Source organism: Myotis yumanensis, unplaced genomic scaffold (assembly GCF_028538775.1).
Source record: "Myotis yumanensis isolate MYYU_CA2020_CCGP unplaced genomic scaffold, mMyoYum1.0.hap1 SCAF_22, whole genome shotgun sequence".
Lineage (NCBI taxonomy): Eukaryota > Metazoa > Chordata > Mammalia > Chiroptera > Vespertilionidae > Myotis > Myotis yumanensis.
The window spans coordinates 4,174,793-4,199,990 of record NW_027223773.1 but is presented as its reverse complement, the minus strand read 5'-3'; the positions used below and the strand labels follow the sequence as shown (position 1 = coordinate 4,199,990).

The 25,198-nt window shown below is 56.7% G+C and overlaps 1 protein-coding gene across 2 annotated transcripts in view; it reads right to left on the bottom strand.

Moving 5' to 3' along the window:
• Nucleotides 1–25,198, bottom strand: part of SLC35F3 (solute carrier family 35 member F3) — a 50,875-nt gene that overhangs the window by 2,021 nt on the left and 23,656 nt on the right. Inside the window, exons 1-6 of one of the 2 annotated variants that reach the window (XM_070401032.1) lie at nt 24,194–24,338; nt 15,623–15,944; nt 6,987–7,206; nt 2,873–2,998; nt 1,736–1,928; nt 603–692 (exon numbers count right to left, since the gene is read on the bottom strand). In XM_070401032.1, coding sequence (XP_070257133.1) covers nt 603–692; nt 1,736–1,928; nt 2,873–2,998; nt 6,987–7,206; nt 15,623–15,944; nt 24,194–24,269 — 1,027 coding nt within the window. In that variant the 5' untranslated portion in view covers nt 24,270–24,338. Of the gene's footprint in view, nt 1–602; nt 693–1,735; nt 1,929–2,872; nt 2,999–6,986; nt 7,207–15,622; nt 15,945–24,193; nt 24,339–25,198 lie in introns of those variants that run through there. The other variant, XM_070401031.1, reaches the window with a different exon arrangement.

Below are 25,198 nucleotides of genomic sequence, written 5' to 3'. Positions count from 1 at the left end.
GTGGTTGAGAGTCAGCTCATGAACCAGGAGGTCACGGGTTTGATTCCCAGTCAGGGCACATGCCCGGGTTTTGGGCTCGATCCCCAGTGTGGGGTGTGCAGGAGGCAGGCCATCAATGATTCTCTCCCATCATTGATGTTTCTCTCCCTCTCCCTTAAAAGAAAAAGAAAAAATACAATAATTACTAAATAATCACACAAGAATAAACTCTGTGTGACCTGCTCACAGACATAGGCCTACTCTGGCCCCACCCTGTATAAACCGAAGCCTGACTGTGGCCACCGGTGGGTGTCAGGACAATGAACGCGTGATCGTTTCTATTTTTGGTACTTTCCACGTTTTCTACAACGACATCCTTTCTTCTTAGAATTGAAGAGCATTATTTCATCCATCATGTATGCACATCACTACGTTTGGAAGACCAAACCTGAACGGGACCTGTGCAGATAATAAATATAAATACTTGGTCCCTCCCAAAGTGACAGAAGAGACAAGCGATCTGGGGTGAGGCGGCAGGCTCCCACTGTGCTGTGTCTGTGGGAGCGTGTGCGTGCCGATGAATGCGCATGCGTGCGTCTGTCTACAGCCAAGCAGAGACTCACCTGCATTCACAGGCACGCTGAGGACGATCCCGAGAGACATCAGAGTCGGGTAGGTGACAGCAATTCCGAAATTTAACACGACATTGAACGCTGAAACGGAGAGGAAGAAGCAGTTACTCGTAACCGGCCCTGGCCGGCCTCCGTGGGGTCCATCTGACCCCAGCTCCTCGGATCACTGCCCTTGGCTCTGACCCCATGAACTCGGGGCGGGGGGGGGGGGGGAGGCTCTGGGATGTGGGGATTAAGGACGACTTTCCTGATGGCTCAGCTCCCCTCCTTCCCTGAAGAAGGAAGAGAAATGTAGTAAAGGTGACCAGTGAGAAGGCGCCGGAAAAGAGGACGGGCCTCCTCACCCTTTGTTCCCCGCCTGGCTGGCAGGGACGCAGGGCTGACTGTGTGAGCAGGGGTCCTGGGGTCTGGATTTTTATTTCTTATTTTTAAATATATTTATATTGGTTTCAGAGAGGAAGGGAGAGAGAGGAAAACAGAGAAACATCCATGATGCGAATCATGGATCAGCTGCCACCTGCACGCCCCACACTGGGGATCGAGCCCACATCTGGGCCACGTGCCCTGACCGGGAATCGAACCGTGACCTCCTGGTTCCTAGGTCGGCCATCTGAGCCACGCTGCCCGGGCTGGGGTCTGCATTTTCAGACTGAAATGAAGAGGCACCTCCTGGTTGCATTTCTGCCTCCCACCAGACCAGCCTTTTATCAAGTAACAATGACAATGACATTCATGATGATAATAGGTGATCATATTTATTGAACTCCGACACTTATCGGTGTTCAATAAATGTTACCAGCGTCCAGCCGGCGTGGCTCAGTGGTTCAGCATCAACCTATGAACCAGGAGGTCACAGTTCGATTCCCGGTCAGGGCACAGGCCCGGGTTGTGGGCTCGATCCCCAGTGTGGGGCATGCAGGAGGCAGCTGATCCATGATTCTCTTTCATCATCGATGTTTCTCTCTCCCCCCTCTCCCTTCCTCTCTGAAATCAATACAAATATATTTTTAAAAAATAAAAAGGAAAGCAGGGAGTTGAATGTTGGCATTTGTTATATACACGCAGTGTTTCCCAGTCACCGTGGGCGGGATCACGGGCGGGGACCGGGCCGGTGCGCTACTCACTCAACAGGAGGACGGAGAATCCGCACAGGTGCCCCCAGGGGATGTTGGAGAAAGGGCTCCAGTACTCGATGCGGGTGAAGTAGAGGACGACAGGGACGCAGGAGATGAAGAGGACGTTAAACACGCCCAGGACGGACAGGAATAAGGCGGCTTCTCCGAACTTCGCGCTGCCCAGGAGCAGCTTGAAGAGAACCTGCGGGGAAGCGGAGAGGCTGAGGCCCCGCCGGCCCAGCTGGGCCCCGGTGAGGCCCTGGAGCTGGGGCTGGACCACAGGACAGAGCCACCTGACAGCGAGTCCCGCCGCCAGGCCTGCAGGGAAGGGCGGTCAGACCGGCGCTCACTGCCCAGATCACAAATCCAGTGACATCACAAATCCAGTGACATCACAAATCCAGTGACATCACAGTGGCGTTCCTCTCCAGCTGCTTGGAGAGGGAGCCCCTCACGAATCGTGGCTTCACACTTGTCCGCGTTGCATTCACAACACTGCACCCCAGCTTCAGGGTGAAGACGAGGCAGCCACACGAGTGAGAAGCATCAGCCAGGATCACACACTCCTCTCGGGGACCCTACGGATCCATCTCTGGCCCGGCCGGCAGGGCTCAGTGGGTGAGCATCGACCTATGAACCAGGAGTCACGGTTCGATTCCCTGTCAGGGCACATGCCCAGGCTGTGGGCTCCATCCCAGTGTGGGGCGTGCAGGAGGCAGCCGATCCATGATTCTCTCTCATCATTGATGTTTCTCTCTCCCTCTGCCTTCCTCTCTGAAATCAATAAAAATATATTAAAAAAAATTTAAATGACAAAGCCGCACCCTGTCTGATCTGGTGGGAAATTACCTCACCAAACACTGAGCCGGCCACTGAGGGTCCCTGACCTTCCCCAGTCCTCGCTGAACGATGACATCACCAATCTCACCCTGAAGACCCATGGCCACACCCACTTTGCCCCAAATGCTACAAAGGTTTGGCCACCAATGGGAGGGTCTGGAGGGCTGGAGCCAAGGCTGCCGGGAGCTCGGGCACCGGGGGCAGAGGTCCTAAGGCCGAGGCACCATTGAGATCCCCAAATCCGGCCAGGCGGCCACACCGATGCCCGGGTCCTCACGGCGGGAGGCTCCCGCGCACCCGCCTTACCTTGTAGAGCGCAGACATGGACGCGGAGCCCACCACCAGCGCGATGCCGATGACCGAGTGGCTGTGGAAGCCGTCGGCGTAGGTCATCATCACGATCCCGGCGATGGCGAGGATGGCGGCCACGATCTGCAGGGGAGGAAGGCGACAGCGTCAGGGCGGGCAGGGACCCAGGGACCCTGCTTGTCAACGAGGCCGAATGTTCCCGAGAGCTCAGGAGCTAAGGGGAATGGGCCTCCTTTTCGGTCCTTAAAAAAAAAAAAAAATTCAGAGAGGGAGAGGGAGAGAGAGAGAAACATCAAAGACGAGAGAGAACCACCAATCGGCTGCCTCCCACACGCCCCGCATTGGGGATCGAGCCCGCAAACTGGGCATGTGCCCTGACCGGGCATGGGACCTGGGCCCTTCAGTCTACAGGCCGATGCTCTATCCACTCAGCCACACCAGCCAGGGCTGAGTCCTTCTTTGAACAACAAGCCAAGGCTGCCTCCTCTAAATCTCTGCTCCTGGGTAGATCGGACAGCGCCTGGCCGTGACCTCCCCGCTCCTTCCCAGCCCTCTGACGGCACCTCATGTGGTCTCACTTCTCTGCATCCCGACAACCGGGCCTGTGAGGTCCGCAGATCAGGGCCCGTGTCACACGCCCGCCGCAGGGTGCTCCAATGGGGCATGTGTCTCTGCCTGCAGGGCCACAGAGGGGGCACTAGCCCGAGGGGTGCCGACTCTCTTCTCAGCTGCTGCAGGGCCCTCCCTCATGGCTCCCTCCACCCTGTTCTGGCGGGTACAGGCCGCAGGTGGGAGGGGAGGGCCAGGGAGATGCTCACACGCCCCGTCGTGCAAAGGAAAGCATCGGAATGCACGGGGGATGGTGACTTTGGGATAGCTCCCCAGGGAGAAGTGTGCCAGCTCCAAAGGCAAGTCCAAGTTCTTTTTAAAAAAATATATTTGTATTGATTTCAGAGAGGAAGGCGGAGAGAGAGAGAGAGAGAAACATCCATGATGAGAGAGAATCATGCATTGGCTGCCTCCTGCAGCCCCACACTGGGGATGGGGCCCGCAACCCGGGCATGTGCCCTGACCGGGAATTGAACCGTGACCTCCTAGTTCATAGGTCGATGCCCAACCACTGAGCCACACCATCTGGGCGGGAAGTCCAAGTTCTAATCTGAGGGGTCACGGAGCCCCAGCAGAGTCGCTGGGGGTGGGGGGTGGGCACGGGGAGCGCAGGACCAACGTGTGCAATGCGAGTTTCAATCCTGGGTTGACGGAGTGTTTTCTCGCTCTACGGGTCATTCAAAGCTGACCTCTGCTCTAACACTACCACACGGCTCACATGTAGGGAGCGGTCCTGGCATAAGTGTCTCCTATGCATTTTCTCATTTAACCCTCAACGTTGGGAGGTATTTTCACGCATTTCATTTACAGACGTGAAAACAGGTTCAGAGAGGTGAAGGAAGTTGCCCGGAGTCACACAGCAGGTGTGTGGCAGAGCAGGGAGGCAGCGTGCGGGCCCGTCAGGCTGCAAAGTCAGTGTCTATATTTATACAAACAGGAAAGTATGACTCACACAGTGAGCCACCGCCGACTGCATTTTGCGATTTGACTCCAGGCGTCCTTGGCGGTTTAGATGTCGAGTCGCTAGTGAAGGTAACACAGTTTAGGCTCAGGCAGTGCCTGCGTGGCAGACGTATTCCAGTGTGTTCCTCCCGCCACAGTCTCCCGAGACGACACATCGGCACATAACACAGAGGCTCCCGAGAGGGGCGGGGACCCTCCGCAGAGACACGCCCCCGTCTGTCTGCCCACCTCTCGGGATTAGTTGTTTTAGCCACTTCACACATCACGTATGTATTGCATGTTCAAACACCACGTGTACCGTGTACAACTCCTCATTAAGAGAAAGAGGCAGTGAGTTAACAGCGATTTTCCCAACAAGAGAACAGGAACTGACAAAAGAGCAGGCAGCCGGCTGGTGTGCTCAGTGGTTAAGCATCGACCTAGGAACCAGGAGGTCACGGTTCGATTCCTGGTCAGGGCACATGACTGGGTTGTGGGCTCGATCCCCAGTACGGGGTGTGCAGGAGGCAGCCGATCCATGATTCTCTCTCATCATGGATGCTTCTCTCTCTCTCTCTCCTCTCCCTTCCACTCTGAAATCAATAAATTTTTTTTTAAAAAAAGAAAGAGAAAAGCCCATAACCTCAGCTGGGCCTCTCGCTCCTTCGTCAGCCTCTCCTGGTTGGAAAGTACGGGCAGAGGGTGCAGCCGGACGCCCCCACTCCCGCCTCCCCTGAGCCGCAGGCTGGGCTGGCTCCCCCAGTGCCTTCCCTCCTCCAGCGCCTAGCCCCAGCCGGGGGGGCCTCGCGCTAGGAGGGGCCGGAGGTCGTGCCCCGGAGCCCCCACGCTCTCCCGCTGTGGCCGCTCCCTCTGCCCCAAACTGCCTCCTGAAACGGGGGAGGCCTCTGCCACCGCCAACCGCCAACCGGAGAAGCGGGGGACCCCTCGGGCCCTCTCACCGACACAGAGACCCACCCCGAGTTCCACGGGCCAGGCCTGCCTCACCTTCTCAGAACGGTTCTAGAAGGTGAGCGCCAACGGCTAGTGTGGAACGAGGTGGCTGAGGCTCAGAGACGGGAAGTGACCGGCTCCAGGCTCGACAGCTCGCAGGGGAACCAAGACGCCAGCTTGACGCTGGGCTGGAGTCCCCGCTGCGTCAGGGTCCCTGAGTCTGAACAGCCGGGAAGAGCACATGGAAGCATCACGGGTGACACCGGCCATCCTCCCAGGTCACCCGAGGCCGTAAGAGGCCGCACGTCCCAGCGTTAGACACATTGGCTTCCTTCCGGTCTGACCTGCGCCTGTTCCTTCTGGTCTGGTCATGTGACCTGCACCTGTTCCTTGGGGTCTGGACATGTGACCTGCACCTGTTCCTTCTGGTCTGGTCATGTGACCTGCACCTGTTCCTTCTGGTCTGGTCATGTGACCTGCACCTGTTCCTTCTGGTCTGGTCATGTGACCTGCACCTGTTCCTTGGGGTCTGGTCATGTGACCTGCACCTGCTCCTTCTGGTCTGGTCATGTGACCTGCACCTGTTCCTTCTGGCACAGCAGCCCTTGTGACCTGAGTAACTGTCTTAACAACACGAGTCCTCTCTGCCAACTACTCCCAGACCATTATGTCTGGGAGACTCAAGCTTGTTCCTCAGCCCTCCAGCAGGGGGCAGTGTCAGCTCCCTTCAGTCCCTGGAAATGACCCAGGGGAAGGTTCTGGGAGAACCCGTGCAGCAGGCAGGCCTCGTTCTGGGTGCGAATCCTCACCGGTTTATCCAGGGGACCCTGCCTGTCTCCCGGGCCAGCTGCTGGGCCTCCCGGATCTCACCAGCTCCCTGAGCTCCAGAAAGTGAGACGAGGGAAACCCAGCACCACTCAGAGCGGGAGCTGTCAGGCGGCCGGCACAGCCTTCCCCCAGGAGGGGTGATGGTTAGAGACCGGAAGTCCATCACCGATGCCGCCTCCTTGGTTCAGCTGGGCCTGGTGCCGAGGCTGCAGCACAGCCCACACTGGCCACAAGGCCAAGACAGCCAGGCGAGACCAGCTCTAGGACTCGAGGGAACCCCCCCCTTTTTTAGAGAGAGAATAGGAGGGAGGAGAAGAGACAGAGAGAGAGAGAGAGAAACATCGATGTGCGAGAGACACATGATTGGTTGTCAATTCCCAGACCAGGCTGGGAATTGAGCCTGCAACCGAGGTACATGCCCTTGACCGGAATCGAGCCTGGGACCCTTCAGTCCACAGGCCCACACGCTCTCCACGGAGCCACACCGGCGAGGGCCACACACCCTCCCCAGGCCGGGCACGCACTTCAGGGAACGCTTGTGGAGAAGCCTGAAATGAAAGGTGCTTTCATGGGCGCTTGTCGAGTATGGTTTGCAAGCGAGAAGGTCTGCAAGGCACACCGAGAACAGGGGCCCCCTGCCGGGGTCCTCGCCGCCGCCAGATCGGCAGGAGGGCGGCCAGCAGCTCGGGCTCGGGGGCCAGCGCACGGAGCGAACGAGCAAGCCGATGGGCGGGCGGTGGTCGGCATGAGCGCGGGAGGGAGGCGGGCAGCCAGGACTTACCCTCACGCCCATGAACCTGTCCCTGAGAACGATCCACGAGAGCAAGAACACAAACGCCTTGTTGCAGCAGAAGAGCACGGAGGCGTCCGTGGTGTTTATTTTCTTTATTGCGTGTAAGTACAGGTAGTTTGTGAGTGTCCACAGGACACCAAACGGGGCTGCCTTGGTGAAAAACACCTTCAAAGTCAAGCCATTGCCTCCAAAAAACCGACAGCATTCCCTAAAACAGGAGAGAAGGCAGTGTTATTACCGTCGCACGTTCTCCTACGCCCGTCTCTCTCTTCCGTTGTTTTGTTTCTTATCGATTTCAGAGAGGAAGGGAGAGGGGACAGAGAGAAACATCCGTGGTGAGAGAGAATCATGGATCGGCTGCCTCCTGCACGCCCCACCCTGGGGAGCGAGCCTGCAACCCGGGCCTGTGCCCTGACCGGGAATCGAACCACAACCTGCTGGTTCATAGACTGACGCTCAACCACTGAGCCACAGGGGCCAGGGCCACCCTGTCTTTTTTTTAAAAAAAGCACTTATAGATAGGGTGGGAGCTTTTTATTTATCATTACTAGAGGCCCAGTGCATGAATTTGTGCACGGGTGGAGTCCCTCGGTTTGGCTGGCAATCGAGGCCTATGGGGGGGCTGGCTGGCAGGGGGGAGGGGCTGTGGGAGGTTGGCAGGTGTCGGGGGGGGGGCAGCGGCCGCGGGAGGTTGGCTGTGGGAGTGCACTGACCACCAGAGGGCAGCTCCTGCGTTGAGTGTCTGCCCCCTGGTGGTCAGTGTGCATCATAGCGACTGGTCGACGGGTTGTTCTGGTTGTTTGGTCCTAACGGTCGCTTAGGCTTTTATGGATATAATTTATGGATGTGCAGTGAAGAGAACATCGTGCAATGATCTGATGTCGTGTTATTCCCTCTGTGCATGTCAGGTTGGCCCCTGATGCTTCAACAGAAGGTGGTGCAAGGATCGTGCCAATAACGTCAACCTCTTTTAACTAAGAGGTTGACCCTTCTTACGGGAACACAGTGCCAGTAGGATTTCCAAGTTCCCTCTGACTCACTGTTACAAAAAAATGATTCATGTTGGGACAGGAGTCATCCAAAGCCAACCGGAAGCTTACATCCCTTCCAAGAACCTGCCTTTGATTCCTGCAAAGTTTGATGGATGTAGACATGGGGGGAAAGGGCATGCAGACATGGCAGGGTACTGGCAGCCCAAGTGGCTGATGGGAAGTGGGGAGGGGCGTGGGGATCCATCCTGGAGATGGGTCCATCCTGGAGGTGAGATTCCTGGGCCCAGTAGAGCTCTGGTGGCCCTTTGAGGGGTTACAGCTCCGCTGAGCAGATTTTAGCTCTAAGGAGACGAAGGTAATTGACCCCAGGCTAGTGAGCCTGGTGCTGACGGGAGACCCAAAACTGTGCCCTCACCCGCGTCAGCTGCCTTGCCCACACAGACCTTGATTGCAAGGGAACCCGAGAGAGAGAAAGACCATCAGTCCACCTGCCAGAGACCTCTTCTTGGGCACAAGGAAGGGAGCACAGGAGGTTGACTGACCTCCACTTAACTGATATGACAGCCTAACGCTCCTCATTCCTGGGCAGACGGAAGGCCCCAGCCACTGGTTCCTACCAACCGAGGCACATGCTGGCCAAGATTGATTGATTGATTGAAATATATTTTTATTGATTGCAGAGAGGAAGGGAGAGAGAGAGATAGAAGCATCAATGAGAGAGAATCATGGATCAGCTGCCTCCTGCTCGCCCCTCACTGGGGATGGAGCCTGCAACCCGGGCCTGTGCCCTGACCGGGAATCGAACCGTGACCTCCTGGTTACTAGGTCGACGCTCAATCCCGGAGCCACGCCGGCCGGGCCAGCAACTCCTCTTTCACCAGCAACATCCTGTGGGTGTGGGTTTGAGCCCCTCAGCAAAGTCACCAAACACAAAGCCCGTGACCACGGGCACACCTGCTCCAAATACGAACTGTAACCCAGAACTGTGACCACCTGGAAATGTCAACAGCCCACTGTTGACCCAAGACCAAACCCAGTAGGCAAACAGCCGTTCGCCTGGAAACTAACTCATCAGCTCTACTGAACCAACTAATGTCAGGACACAAACAACCCTGCTTCCCTAATGCAGACTGAGGCCCAGCCCCCACCCGGGGGAGCGAGAAGAAGGTGGGGGCCGAGCCCGAGCCTTGGCAACTGCCCGGGTCTCTCCTCCCGCCGGGGGCCACAGCCAGAAACCTGCTTCTGGAACCGTCCCTGAAGCTGCACTGTGTCCCTGGCTGACCCGCAGGAAGTGGACTGATGGGATGGGGGTGAGGGAGGCCTCTGGCACCCTCGGGTCCCGGGTCTGCCAACCTCCAATGCCACAGGCCCTCCTGAGGGCCAGGAAGGGGAATCATGAGGAGAGGATCCGGTTGGCACTGCATTAGCCAAAAAGGTACTTCACAAAATGACTTCTGTCTTTAAGAGAAAAAGAAATTTTTCCATAAGCCTTTCTATTTTCCTTGGCTTGTCCTCATGTTAAAGAACGGAACGTTGCCCACACTAACCTTTTGATTGTTAACTGCGTCCCTGCGAGGGGCACCACGCCGTGTATGTTGGGGGCCACAGGAGAGGGGCAGGCACAGAACTGGCCGGTCAGAGCCTGTCCCTGCTCCTGGTCGGTTGTGATGGAGGCGCCGGAGAGGGAGAAGCGAGGGGCTGACGTTCGGGGCCTCTTCCCCGAGTCTGTCACCTAATCATCCTCACGTGACTTGGGGTTTCAGTTCTCCCCTCTCAGTAAGTGAGAAAGGCGAGGCTCTAGGATGAGAGACTTGCCCACCGTACCCAGATCGCTGAATTCCATACCCTCAACACCCAGTTTACTCCCCAGCCTGGGCCAGTTCGTCTTCACCACCCACACCCCACACCCCACACCCCACACAAAGGACACTGGAATCCAAGACCCAAACCTCCGTCCAGCGGGCTCCCGGGGACCCTGAGCGGGGCTCCCGGAGCACCGTGACCTCTTCCTTCATCCCAGATGTCATTACTGAACCGGTAGCTGAGTTACGGAGGGAGGCCTCGCTCCTTCCCTCTAAACCGGTGGAGTTTTTCTCCAAGTGAGAAAAGCTGAAGAAAGAACAGGTGAAGTTTCTGGAACAGGTGGAAGCTGCTTTCAATCCCCACAGCAGCTTCCCCCAGAACGTGTGGGCGCCCCGGGCACTTGTTATAAACTCAGAGCCCGGGTCCTCCGGGCAGAAGGTACCAGAAAGTCTAGACACAAGCCTGGAACCCACACCTGAACCAGCCCCCGGGGAGTTCCTGGGGACACCATGCCCCGGGAACTGCCATCCCAGTGACCAGAACTAAAGGGCCGGCCCACAGACCTGAGAACATTCAATCACACCATCCCCACGACCTTCCCGGAGACGGGGCCTCCACAGTCTCAAGGTCAAACGCTGGCACCTGCCCTACTTACCTAGACTACCATTTCCTTCCCCAACGTCTTCTCCCACAAGCCCTCAAAACACGGCCGTGCCATCGCTGGCAAAATGAGCTTTCAACACAGAGGGGCCTGGGTGAACCTGGCTTTGTCCTGCAGCTGTGATCTCACGAGGCAAGGAGATCGGCATCAAAACAAAGAGGTCACTGAATACAGCAGCCTGACTAACAGAAAAACCCCCACCCGGGAATAAGAACAGTTCCACTCCGCCTCGATCAGAGTCCGCACAACAGAGGAGACGGCTCTGGTCAGAAGCTGTGCCCAGCATGCATCTGGCTTATAGTTTCTTGCCATATATATATATTTTATTGATTTCAGAGAGGAAGGGAGAGGGAGAGAGAGAGAGAGAGAGACAGAAACATCAATGATGAGAATCGCTGATCGGGTGCCTCCTACTGGGGATCGAGCCCGCAACTCGGGCATGTGCCCTTGATCGGAATCGAACCCAGGACCCTTCAGTCCACAGGCTGACGTTCTATCCACTGAGCCAAACCAGCTAGGGCTATTGTGCTTTTTCACTGAACAATATTTCTTGGATGTGTTTCCTTGTCATTGAATATGGTCCATCACCTCCCTATTTATCTGTCGTCTATCTACCTGTCTGTCTGTCTGTCTATCTTTATAATCTGCCAATGCTTTGGGTGTTTAACTTAAATTGATATGGTTTCACTGGGAAACTGTAAAATGTCAACAATCACACCTTTTTGGTGATGAAGGTTATGAGAGATAAAAATTTAAAATAAAACAAAGGGCGTCAAATGCTATCTGAGGAGCACAGAAGGTTCTTGAGTCTGAAATGTCTTCAGATGATCCTGCTACGCCAGTGACTGTCAACCCATTTCCTTCCATGGCCCACATAAACCGATCACTAAAATTCTGTGGCACACCAAAACGTGTATTATTTTTCCCCCGATCTGACCAAAAATAAAACAAGATCTAATTTTGATTCATTCACGGGCGGAAGCTCTCTGTGTCCCCTCACTGTGTGAGATCCCACACGTGTCAGATGCCAAAGCTCTCCGTGCCTCAGGGCTGCTGCTGGGTGTCTTGGTGAATTCTCCATGCCAGTTATAGACATGTTCATAACATGCCGCGGCCCCACACTGATGTCCTGGTGTGTTTCTACATGCCAGTTATAGACATGTTCATAACACATGTCAGCCCCACACCGATGTCCTGGTGTGTTTCCCATGCCAATTATGTACATGTTCGTAACATGCCTCAGCCCCACACCGATGTCCTGGTGTGTTTCCCATGCCAGTTATAGACATGTTCATAACACGTCAGCCCCACACCGATGTCCTGGTGTGTTTCCCATGCCAGTTATATACATGTTCATAACACGCATCAGCCCCACACCAATGTCCTGGTGTGTTTCCCATGCCAGTTATAGACATGTTCATAACACGCCTCAGCCCCACATGCTCTCATCCCCGCGGCTTCCCGGCAAGCAGTTGGTCGCTGGAACAGCTCGTTCCCTGAGCGGCTGTTTTGCAGGGCTGCCTCGTCCACTGCCTAACGCGAAGCTCTTGGTGTTTTCGCTGGGATCCCATTAAATTCAGAAATGCACGTGGGGAGGCTGACACGTTGATGTTGTTGAGTTTGAGCAGAGTTGAATGTTCTCTTCACAGCGGCCCTATAAACCCTGCTGTTTATGACGAGGGACTTAACGGGGTTTGGGCTGAGCTTGTAAACGGGCTCTTTTCTTTCATAGAATTTCTATGTGGCTATTACTCCCACCGCCCACGTGGGACTCCTGTGAGCCGGGGGCGTGGCTCCCTCCCTCCTCTCTAAGGAAGATCTACGTAGCCTCACCTGCCCCCCAAAACGGATTCTGCAAAATGCAAATGTCCTCATATCCCTCAGGCCACTCTCAGCGCCAGGATACAAGGGCATTGTCTGAGCTTAAACACACCAGCGCTCACCCAACTTTCACAAAAATTCACCAAACCGGACGCTCAAAAAGAACCAAGTACATTTGAAAGACCAACACCCCAACACTAATTCATAATGAAATATTAACCAGCCTGTCCCCCTTCTTTGGTGGGTACTTAAAGCCCTTCTTTCTTTTTTAAAAATATATTTGTATTGATTTCAGAGAGAAAGGGAGAGGGAGAAAGAAACATCAACGATGAGAGAGAATCACTGATCGGCTGCCTCCTGCACGCCCCCTACTGGGGATGGAGCCCGCAACCCGGGCATGTGCCGTGACCTCCTGGTTCACACACCTCAATGTTCAAAGACTGAGCCATAACGGCCCGGCTTAAAGCCTTTCTTTGAAAAAATTCCCATCCTTCCCCCAAACCCAAGAGAAACAAGCAGCAAATAATGCCACGAAATGGTTCTGACGATACGTTCCTGCGGCAAGGGAGCTGTAGCTCCCAGGGCTTTTAATTTATTTTCTTATAAATTAATAATGCATGTGTGATTGAGAGGAACTCATTAAACTCGAGCGCCATAAAGCCAGGCACTCAGACAGGAAGCGCGAGGGAGGTTCCCAACGTGCTCCTGAGCGGGGACGCTGAGTACACAAATCATTTTGTTTTTGCTCCGCTTAACGCAGACAACAGCCAAGGAGGGAAATGCAATTACGATCATTCTACTGAGAAAAGGCCCAAGAATGGGATTTGCACAAAGGCCACAAAAGGCGGCTGCTTCTGGCCCATCTCACTTTTGCCTTCTGTGACCGACTCAACCCGAAGGAATGGGGTGTGGCCACCCCACCAACGTGCCCTTTCCATGCCTGAGAGTGGTTACAGGGGACCCACGAATAGCTGGGTGTCTCTTGGGGTATGGTAACCTCGGCTGGAAAACACCTCTGAAATTTCCCAGGGACCCTCTGCGGCAGACCCTAACCCGCCCAGCCCCCGGCCTGCAGGGGTGCAGCGGTCGCCAACCTTTCGGACCTCGCGGATCACCAGTCGTCCGAGGGCCACCGGTTGGCGGCCGACCTGCTGGTTTAGAGGACTGGCCGGCGGGTGTCTGGGCAGGTGGCCCAGCCCGCTCTGGCTCGTGCCTGGAGCAGATAAACTGTGTTGGGTGACTCTGTGAAGCATTCAGCACGGATGCTTTGTAGAGAAGAGGATTTGGTCTGATTTTGCTTTAAAAACGAGGCATCATCATGTCCAGTGATGGCGTTTCCCACAGGCCCTCAATTCCCGAGCGGAGGAATGTCGTAATGAACAATGCAAATACCAGAGAGTCCCTTTGCTCTGTGGCCCCCGTTAGAAATAAAATAGCTCAGCCCGGCTGGCATGGCTCAGTGGTTGAGCCTTGACCTATGAACCAGGAGGTCACAGTTCCATTCCCGGTCGGGGCACAGGCCCGGGTTGTGGGCTCGATCCCCAGTGTGGGGCGTGCAGGAGGCAGCCGCTCCGTGATTCTCTCTCATCATGGATGTTTCTATCTCTCTCTCCCTCTCCCTTCCTCTCTGACATCAATAAAAACATATATATTAAAAAAAGAAGAAGAAGAAAGGGACCATACACCCACTGTTTTGTTTGAACAGCAGCAGCAGATCCTAGCCAGAACTCCCAATTACAAATTAAACTCGCTTAGGACCACTTAACTATAAAATACACCGCTCTCCCCTGTGACGAAGAGCAGCCCAGCATTTCCCTCTGGCCTCAGGGCGATCTGGGGCCCTATCACAGTTCCTAACCCTCTTAGTTCCTGCCTGTGTCTGGCTGCTGTTCACAGGAGGTACACTGTGTGTCTCTCTAGCAATTTCTGGCTAAGCTGACCCTGAGCCTGCCCAGGCCGGCTCGGTTCCGGTTCTGGTTCCAGGCTCCTGCGGGCCTGGAATCCCTTCTCCTGGGCGGGGCGTGTGTGTGAGGCTGGCCTGTGGCTAACCAAGCCCCACCAGGGCCCTTCTTCTAAAGGCAGTGCCCTGGCCCTCGCTGGTGTGGCTCAGTGGATAGAGCGTCGGCCTGCGGACAGAGGGGTTCCAGGTTCGATTCTGGTCAAGGGCACATGCCCGGGGTGTGGGCTCGATCCCCAGTAGGGGGTGTGCAGGAGGCAGCCAATCCATGATTCTCTCTCATCATGGATGTTTCTATCTCTCTCTCCCTATTCCTTCCTCTCTGAAATCAATAAAAATATATTTAAGAAAATTAAAAAAATAAAAGCAGTGCTCTGATTACACCTTTCTTTTAAATGATTTCAGAGAGGAAGGGAGAGGGAGATGAAAACATCAATGATGAGAGAGAATCATGGATCGGCTGCCTCCTGCACGCCCCACACTGGGGATCGAGCCCACAACCCGGGCCTGTGCCCTGACCGGGAATTGAACAGTGACCTCCTGGTTCCTACGTCGACGCTCAACCACTGAGCCATGCCAGCGGGCAGCCTCTTTTTGAAAAGACAGCAAACCAGTGGACTCCGCATGAGAAAATAAAGTCAGTGAAGGCCAGACGCGGCTTTGCGTGTGACAGTCACATGCAGGGTATTCAGACACTCGAGGGGGGCGCCTGGGTTGGGAGGGGAATGAGTCATCGGGTCCTTGCAAGGGACAGATCTGAGCCACAGAGAGCCACCGTCACCCGGCTCCGCCGCCTCCCCATCCCGAGGAGCTGGCTCGAGCCAGAGCGCCCCACTCCCACCCTCTCTGGGGACCTGCCCTAAGCTATTTTAAAATATATTTTTATTGACTCCAGAGCGGAAGAGAGAGGGAAAGAGAGAGAAACATCAATGATGAGAGAGAATCATGGATCGGCTGCCTCCTGCACGCCCCACACTGGGGATCAAGGTAACATCCCGGGCCTGTGCCCTGACGGGAATCCAACCGTGACCTCCTGGTTCCTAGGTTGACGTTCAACCACTGAGCCACACCAGCCCGGCATGCTCTAGGCCAGCGGTCACCAATCTTTCGGACCTCACAGACCACCGGATGGCGACCGCTGCTCTAGGCCATTTTAGAAGATGCTGCCTGCCTCTCCTGCTTCATATAAAGGAGCTCCCAGGACTGGGGGGGGTGAAGGGGGGGCGGAGGGAGGGGCCGGAGGTGGAGAAGCAGGTGTTCACCACCCCAGAGGAGGGCGGGCAGGTGGGGGGAGAATTCAGGCCGTCCCACTAAGACATCGGGGGACCCCTGATTGTCAGGTCTGTCCCAGCCCTGCCCCAGGAGCCCCCCGCCCCCGTGGGAGACCCACCTGTACCGCTGCCTCACCGACGGCCGCTCGGGGGCCTTGCACGAGTGGCCCACGTAGTACAGCGGAAAGAACAGGCAGTTCCAGGAGGTGGCGAACCAGGTCAGGGTGAAGGGCGCGTCGAAGGTCCGGAAGGTGCGCTTGGCGAGCTGCGTGGCGCCGGCCCAGGAGGTGCACACGCTCAGCACCACCGCCAGCCCCCAGCCCAGCTTGCGCAGCCGCGGCCCCGAGCAGCGGCAGCAGCGGCGGCTCCCGCGCCCGGCCTCCGACCCCGCCGCCGCCGGGGCCTCCGCGGGGGCCGAGCCCTCCCGGGGGCGCTCCTCCCCTGCGGAGAGAAGGCGCTCAGGTCAGCGGGCTCCAGATCTCCCCAGAATGGGGCACCCACCCCACCCACAGCCATGGCCAAGGCCAAGGCTAGACACCCTGGGGAGGGGAGGGACAGGGTGTGCGGAGGCAGCTTTTTGAAACAAAACAGACCAGGGTCATGGCCAGCCGCCCAGGAGGACACGGGAGGGGCCTTTGGCAGCTTCCTGAAAGGACACTTAAATAGATGTCATCACCCGGCCGGCCGGTGGGCGTGGCTCAGTGGTTGAGCCTCGACCTAGGAACCAGGAGGTCACAGTTCGATTCCCGGTCGGGGCACAGGCCCGGGTTGCAGGCTCGATCCCCAGTGCGGGGCGTGCAGGAGGCAGCCGATCCATGATTCTCTCTCATCATGGATGTTTCTCTCTCTCCCTTCCTCTCTGAAATCAATAAAAATATATTTTAAAAAACAGAGACTTTTAGGGGAGGCCGGGGTAAGGTCAATGGGGGGGGGGGGGGAGGAAACATGTACTACCACCTGCAATATTTTAAACAATAAAATAAAATTTTAAATAAAAATAGAGACATTTTCTTGGGTGTTCCTAATCTCCAGAACCCTGACCCCCCATGTGTGGCCCAGGGCAGCAGCATCACCCCCACCACCCCGACCCCAGCTTGTTGGAAATAAAGGCACCATCTCAGGCCCCACCCACAACCCCAGACCCCGAATCTGCATCCCAACAGGTGGCCTGTGTGCGCGGCCTTGGTCTTGGGATGCCACCCCCCCCATCCTCCCAGGACACACAGACGCCTGGAGGGGCACCGTGTAGCCTGCGTGGGCTCCGGGTGCTGCTGTGCTCCTGGGCCTCGGTCGGGGCGGTGCCGGGGGCTGGGTTCCCACCTGAGGAGGCCTCACACCTGGACCTCTGAACGCTCCCGGGACCTGCCCCAAAGGCCCTCCCTGTCCGGTACTTAAAGGCACAGATACCAAGATTCTCCGCCTGGGTGGCGCTAACCACTGAGCACACTGGCTGGGCTCCCTCTGATCTCTCTTTTTTAAATCCTCACCTGAGGATATTTTCCCATTGATTTTTAGGGAGAGTGGAAGAGAGAGGGAAAGACAGAGAGAAATATCGATGTCAGAGATACACATCCATGGGTTGCCTCCTGCACGCGCCCCGACCAGGGCCCGGGCCCGGGAGGAGCCTGCCACTGAGGTGCCGTGACCTTGACTGGAATCAAACCCGGGACCCTGCAGTCCCCAGGCCGGCGCTCTATCCACTGAACCACACTGGCCAGGGCCCTCTTCTCTCTTCATTTGCTCTAACTGGCTTCCTGCCGAGGGGCAGCCTTCCTCCCACTTCGGAGCGTTACTTAGAAACCGCGGCGGGCAGCTGGCGCTGGGTGAGGCCGGGCCGCGCACCCCCGGGCGTGTAACTTCTGGAAAGCGGCCCACAGCCCACAGCAGGCTCTGGGGCGCCCGTTCCCACAGACCACGGCACGGCGGCCCCCGTTCTTTCCCTCTGTTTGCTTTTCATTCCGGATTGTGTGTGTGTCGGTCAGCCGGAAACTTAAACAGAGCTGTGCCTTGCGTCGGGGGCAACCACGGGCGGATGGGGACTCCCCGGGGCCGGCGGGCTGGCCTTTCCCGTTGGCCTGGCACCAGGCCCGCGGCCCCGGGGCCCACGGCGCTAGGAGGTCGTCTCCACTCCAGGGGTGAGGCGGGGAGGACAGAATACACCGAGGTCAAACTTACTCTATTTTGTTTAAACTTTAAGTAAAGCTTTAAGCAGCTTTATTGCATATCATGCTGTCTGGAACGTACTAAAGGGTGTCCCAAAATTCACGCAAGAAGTAATTTTGATAGAAAACACAGGTTTATAATCAAAAATTGTAAATTTTTTATTGATTCATAAAGTACATAGTATAGGGTTATGTGTGGAATAGCACATCGGGTCAATGGCCTCCACGGCTTTGCTGGCACATACGCAAAGCCGTGGTCTTCATTGGTCCTCATTGCTTATCAAATTGAAGGGACTGAAATCAAAGGGCAACAGATATTAGAATCTGATTCAATAAACCAAGTAAAATAAGGCTTTTATTTTTTGTTGTCGTTGTTAATGCTCTCGAAAAATTCAAATCTTGCGTGAATTTTGGGACACCCTTTAACTCTATGAGGCAAAATCTTGATTCAAGACCGTCTGTTTGCCCGGCCGGTGTGGCTCAGCGCTTGAGCGTTGACCTCTGAACCAGGAGGTCAGGGTTCAATTCCCCGTCAGGGCACAGGCCCGGGTTGTGGGTTCGATCCCCAGTGCGGGGCGTGCAGGAGGCAGCTGATCCATGATTCTCCCTCATCACTGATGTTTCTCTCTCTCCCTCCCTCTCCCTTCCTCTCTGAAATCAATCAAAATATATTTTTAAAAACTTCACTCGTTGGAGGAGCACAGTTCATGGTTCTTAGTAAATTAACGGAAGGGTGAAGCCATCCCCACTACCCCGTCTTGGAACACACCATCACTTCACGATGAGCCTCATGCCCGTGTGCAATCACACCCCATGTCTACCCCAGCTCCCAGCCACCACCAATCTGGTCTCTACCTCGGCAGGTTCGGCGATTCTGGACACTCACAGACCATGCAGGCCTTTGCACCCGATTTCTTCACTTATCATAATGGCACCGGGGTTCACCCATGCTGTAGCCTGTGCCAGTCATTCTTTTTTTCTTTTTAATGTTTTTATCTATTTTGTGGTGTTTTGTTTTTTGTTTTGAGAGAGAGAGAGAGAGGAAAGGACAGGGAGAGAGAAAGATAGAAACTTCGATAAGAGAGAATCATCAATTGGCTGCCTCCTGCACGCCCCCTACTGGAGATCGAGCCCACAACCCAAGTATGTGCCCTGACCAGGAATCAAACCAGCGACCTCTTGGTTCATGGGTCGATGCTCAACCACTGAGCCACACTGGCCAGGCAGCGCCCGTCATTCCGCATGGCAACAGCCTGCGCTGTGTGCAGCCATTAGTCCCTGGAGGGACATGTGTGTTGCTCCCAGTGTCTGGCTCCTGTGACTCATGCCGCCAGGAACCCTCACATATACGTCTCGGTGTGACGTATATGTTGTCATTTCTCTTGGGCGGACCAGTTAGGTTTGGGGGCCTCTCATCCAACAAAGATTTATTGGCACCTCCTGTGGGACATGAGGCAGACAGTGCACCCCAAGAGGACACGGCTGATGCTGCTCTGGGAACTAGAGGCCCCCCGTTTTTATCCAGGCCAGCCCCAGGGGAAGAGGACCATTTCCCATGTGTTGATCAATGATGTGTAAGCCCATTCAGGACGAGCCTTTGCAAAATGAGGAGCCTGGAAGGAAGCTTTTGTTCAGGGCCATTTGCAAGTGTAATTCAGCTCCCCAAAATGCAGTCTGGGTTTTGTTTATCCCACCCACTCGTTAAATCCTCGCTCAGTGAATTTACGTGCGACGTGTGCATCGGGGGAGCCGTGCAGGAGGCGGGACTAAACTTGCTGCCCCTGGTGGCCTGGCAGGTGCCGGTGGAGCAACAGGTGATGGGAAATGAGGATCGCACGGGACGCCCAGGGCCTGCCGAGGCCTTTTACCTGCAAACCACGGCCTACACACACACACACACACACACACACACACACACAGGCACACATGCACAAACACACACACCACACATGCACACACAAGTACAAGCACACACCTGCACACACGCACACATGTCTAGGCATGCACACACATACACAGGCAGGCATACACACACAGACACGCACATACAAATTCAAACATGCAGAGGCCCACACATAAGCACACCACAGAAACACACACACACACACACCTGCACACACCTACACAAACACAATGCACACGGGCACACATGCACACACAGACACATGCATGCAACATGCACACGCACACATGCACACACAAGCCCACACATGCATAGGCACAGGCACACACACACAAACAGCCCCCATTTCTCAGCGGCCCCGGGTCACGCCCTCAAGCTCTGCTCGTAAGTGACTCAGTAGGCGCGTGCCAGGTTTCTGCTGACAGCCAGCCTGAGGCCTGTCTCCTCCCGTCTCTTCTCAGGAGAGGGAGGGCTGGGCTCCAGTCCGGTGGCTCATCCGCTCCGGGAGCTGGGACTGACATGCGAGTCTCGACCCGCCGCCGGCGTCCCTCCCTCCACACGCCTCCCGGAGGCACACGAGGTCTCCACCACCGAGAACGCATCCCTCGCCAGAAAGGCTTTAAGGGTGACATCTCTCCTGGCTCCCCCGCAGGCTGAACCTCGGCCGCGCCTGCCACCTGTCCCCCGCGAAGGCGGCCAGCTCAGGTCCCTGGCTTCCCTCCCGCGTCCCCACACCTCCCTGTCTCTGCCTGTCATCCATTCCCGCTTTTCAAGGCCAACCCCCCCCCCGCCTCCCCCGGGCCTTCGCTGCATCATCACCCTCCTCTCGGGCAACCCGGGGCCTGTCCGGGAACAGCCTCCGGCCTCCGTTTACAGAAACACCGGCTGTTGAAAAATCCCTGCTGTGCCCGGGAATCGACCGTGACCTCCTGGTTCATAGGCTGCGGCTCAACCACTGAGCCACCGCCGCCGGGCAGGGGCCTTCCGGGCCAGGTGCAGAGCAGGCAAGGAGGTGGTGAAGGCGGGGTGACAAGTCAGGGGAGAGAGAGAGATGGTGGGGGCCGGGGGGATGAATGGACGAGCACTAAATCCTGACGGCCACGTGCAGGGGGAGGGACCAAGGAGTGGAAGGCGGAGAAGAAGTCTGACCCTTGTAAGCAGACAGCCTCCCTCATAGGCAGCACAGAAACCTTAGAAAGGCCCGGCCAGTGTGGCTCAGTGGTTGAGTGTCGACCTATGAACCAGGAGGTCAGGGTTTGATTCCCGGTCAGGGCACATGCCCGGGTTGTGGGCTCGATCCCCAGTGTGGGGCGTGCAGGAGGCAGCCTATCGATGATTCTCTCTCATCATTGATGTTTCTCTCTCTCTCCCTTCCTCTCTGAAATCAATAAACATATATTTTAAAAAAGAAAAGAGGGACATACTGTCATCCCCGTCTGCACATGTGAGAAGTGCCGCTCACAGAGCTGGAATCACTAGCCACAGGGACGGGTTGAGTGCAAGCCGTGGGCACCACCTCGCATCCATCTGACCCCACAGCCCTCACTCTCTCCACGGGCGACCTGCCACTGGCCTCCAGGGGGATTTATTGTATTGCTCTCAACTACCGATTTCTACCAAATGCAATTTTATGGAACATTAGAGGCCCGGTGCACGAAATACGTGCAAGGGTAGGGTCCCTAGGCTTGGCTGGCGATCAGGGCCAATCGGGGCCTTCCGGCTGCTGGCTGTGGCCTTCCGGCTGCTGGCTGTGGCCTTCCTTGGTTCCATGCCGCCCCCTGGTGGTCAGCACACATCATAGCGAGCGATCGGTCTCCTGATGGAACTGCCGCAGGGACAATTTGCACAATAGGCTTTTATATATATAGATGGGAATACAGCCGATCCCAGGAAATACTACTCCGCGAGGATGTGTCGCTGATTAATATCCAGTGTCTGTGCTCGATGGGAAAGCCAGGAAGAGGACATGAAAACAAGAGTGGCTGTCAGAGAGGGCACGCCATCCACCCGGCCGGAACCACGGTTCAAGACTCAAGCCCCATCGAAGGCCCAGCAGGAGGGCAGCCTCCTCCGAGTGCCCCAGTCGGGCCCGCACACCCCGCCACTCCTGCCCAAACGGCCCCTCCCCTCCCTCTGCACCTGACAAGTCTCACCTCAGCGGCTACACCTCTACCTCAGAAGGCCGCCTCCTCAGGGAAGCCTCCTCAGATTGCTCAGTGATCAGTGTCCCTGGGACACTTTGTTTTCAGCTCTGAACCAGAACATACTTCCTGTATTAGACAACTAATTTACCCATGTGCAGTAGATAACTAATCTATATGTACTAAATAACTAGTCTACCATTATGAACTAGATAGCTAACCTATCTCTTATGCACTAGATAACTAGTCTATCTATATGCACTAGATAGCTAACCTATCTATATTACTGGATAACTAATCTACCTATATGCACTAGATAGCTAAGCACTAGATAGCTAATCTATATCCCTGGATAACTAATCTACCTATATGCACTAGGTAGCTAATCTATATTGCTAGATAACTAATCTACCTATTTGCACTAGATAGCTAATCTATATTACTGGATAACTAATCTACCTATATGCACTAGATAGCTAATCTATATTACTGGATAACTAATCTACCTATTTGCACTAGGTAGCTAATCTATATTACTGGATAACTAATCTACCTATATGCACTAGATAGCTAACCTATGCATATGTACTAGATAAGTAACCTACCTATAACTACTAGATAACTAATTATCTGTGCACTTTTCCCCACTAGCCTGAAACGTCCTTAAGAGAATGAAGCCACTACCGTTCATTCCTGCAATCCCACGGCCTTGCTCAGTGCACGGAGGACGCGGAGTGGGGCCTGGTGAGGTGCCTGCTGGGTAAATGAAGTCATCCTGCCCACCTCCCACGCCGGAGTCCCACCACGCAGCACACTGCCTATTTTAGATTTATGTGTCCCCCACGCTGGTGCCTCCCCGCACACCCCCTTGTTAGAAACACTCCGCACGCTAATAAATACTCCCGGCCGTCCCTCTGCCGTCCACACACACAGCCGCAGTGTGGGGACCCCCGCGCCCTGCGCATCCGCGGCCAAACAAGATGAGTCAACACTCCCAGACAGGCACGCAAGATGCACACGGCTCCAACAGATACACCCAGAGCCACACTGAACCAAAACAGCGAGGAAAAAAATCAACCCCCTAAAGACAGAAAATGACGAGACATAGTCGCAAGTTAGTGCAAAACGCTGTTCTGATGAGCCAGCCCAGGGTGACAATCCTGCTTCCCCACCAACCAAGCCACACTCTGGGCCTCACCGTCCTCATCTGTAGGATGGGCACACGGCACGAGGGATGCCACAGGCAGCTTCTGCCTGGCCAGCCTCCGTCTTGCTCTCTGTCTGCAGTGTCCTCGCAACAGGTGAGCGCTCTCGCGGGAGAGCCACAGTGTGCAGGTCCTGAGTCCGGCCTGCAGTCCCGGCAGCAGGCAGGAGCCGGGGCGCCCTGCACGCGGCTCGCACGGGGCTGCTAGCTCAGGGTCCCGGGACCTTAACTGAGGAAGGGGTCTGCTTTCTTTCTTTCTTTTCTTTTTTTAAAAAAATATATTTTTATTGATTTCAGAGAGGAAGGGAGAGGGAGAGAGAGAGAGACATCCATGATGAGGGAGAATCATGGATCGGCTGCCTCCTGCACGCCCCCCACTGGGGATCGAGCCCGCAACCCGGGCATGTGCCCCGACCGGGAATGGAACCGTGACCTCCTGGTTCATAGGTCGATGCTCAACCCCTGAGCCACGGCCGGCCGGGCCTGAGGGGTCTGTGTTCTGCTCCCCGCTCATGGACTGGCCCTTCCCAGCCCTCACCCGGACAACCTGGCCAGCTCTCTCATCCCTGGGAGGGGAGCAAGGGCTGAGGGGAGGGGGGTCTCTCTCTGCTCCCTCCTCCCTCCACATGGGAGAGCGAGCTCCTGCACTCAGGCAGGTGGCAGCTGGGTCTGAGTCAGGCTCGCTCTCAGGTCCCTGCTCCACATCCCGACGGGGGAGGAGGGGGGGGCCAGAACGCGTTTACATGCGGTGGCCTTGCTCTCCCCTGCCTGTCCCCAGCAGCTGGGGCTGGGAGGTCACAGCTCACTCAGCCTGTGCAGCCACCGGGCCTCTCCCTGCTGAGCAACACCTGGCTCTGTGGGGCAGGAGACGCTCCAAACCAGGGACCAGGGACGCCAGCGTGTGTGAGCGTGGGGGAGACTGGCTAGTGTCCGGGCGAGCCCTTCCTGCCCAGCTGCCCAGTGAGTGCCCAGGCCAGGCCAGGAAGGAGCTGAGGCCCCGCTGCTGCGCTGCCAGATGTGCCAGATGTGCGGGGGGGCCCTGCACCGAGGAGCTGCGCGCTGTGAGGCGCACCCCGGCTGCCTGTGGACCGGGCTGCAGCTCAGGGCGCCCGGAGCTGCCAGGTGCCGCCTCCGCAGGCAGCTGCACTGCGGGGACGCCTCCCCCGGAGCTGGCAGCCCCTCCACCCCCCGCCCCAGGCCTGGCGCCCCTTGGCCCCGTGGCGGGGAAAGGGGGCGACCCCGCTGGGGTGCAGACCCCCCGGCCCCGCTCGCGCCCCTACCTTCCACTTTGGTGAGGGTCAGCACCGGACTGTTGCAGGCGCTGAGCGGGGCCACCCGGGCCGAATGCTTCTTCATGGTGAGCCGTCCGCCCGCGGGAGTCGCGAGCGCCTACATCCTGGGGCCGGCCGAGCGCCCCGGGTGCCCGCGGCCTCCACCCTGCAGGCCCTGCCGGCGGCCAGCGCTCCGGTCCCCCTCCCGTCGCTGCGCTCACTGCGGCCGCCCCGGCCCCGCGGAGCGCATCTTCCCGGCCCGCCGCGCCGCCGCCGCCGCTCCAGGCGCGCACGCCTCCCGCGGGGGCTGCTGCAAACTCCGACGTCACGGCCAAGTGCGCGCCCCACGCCCACCCGGCGCACCTGCCCCGCCCCCGCCCACCGCGCAGCCAGCGTCTCCCTCCAGCCTGGCCGGGTCCTGGCTGCAGCCTCGGGCAGGCGAGCGCCGGCCACCTGCTCCTGGGTCAGCCCTGATGGGTCCGGCGCGCTGGAGGGGACCCCGAGAACTTGACCTCGGGGCTCCACAGGTTTAGCTGGAGAGTGGACGCCTCTCTCTGCAGCTGGTTTGCGGGAAGAGCCGGCAAAAGGAAAGCTCCCCAGGCGCGCAGTAACTTCCGCGGGGACATTTTAATTCTTTTAATCCTCACCCCCGTATGTTTTCCCACTGCTTTTTAGAGAGAGTGGAATTGGGAGGGAAAAGGAGAGAAATATCGATGTGAGAGAAACACAGATTGGTTGCCTCCTGCAGGTGCCCTGACCAGGGCCGGGGACCGGGACCAGAGAGGAGCCCACAACTGAGGTCCGTGCCCTTGACCGGAATCCAACCCGGGACCCTTCAGTCCGCAGGCCGACGCTCTATCCACTGAGCCAACCGACCAGGGATACGGGCACATGATTCCGTGTGGCCCCCGGGGACGGCTCTTTGGGGGGAAAACGAGGCCAAGGCTGCAACAACAGAGCAGCCACAAGAGAGCAAAGGGCTCAGGAGGTTTCAGCGCTGCCCACGGCCCCAGT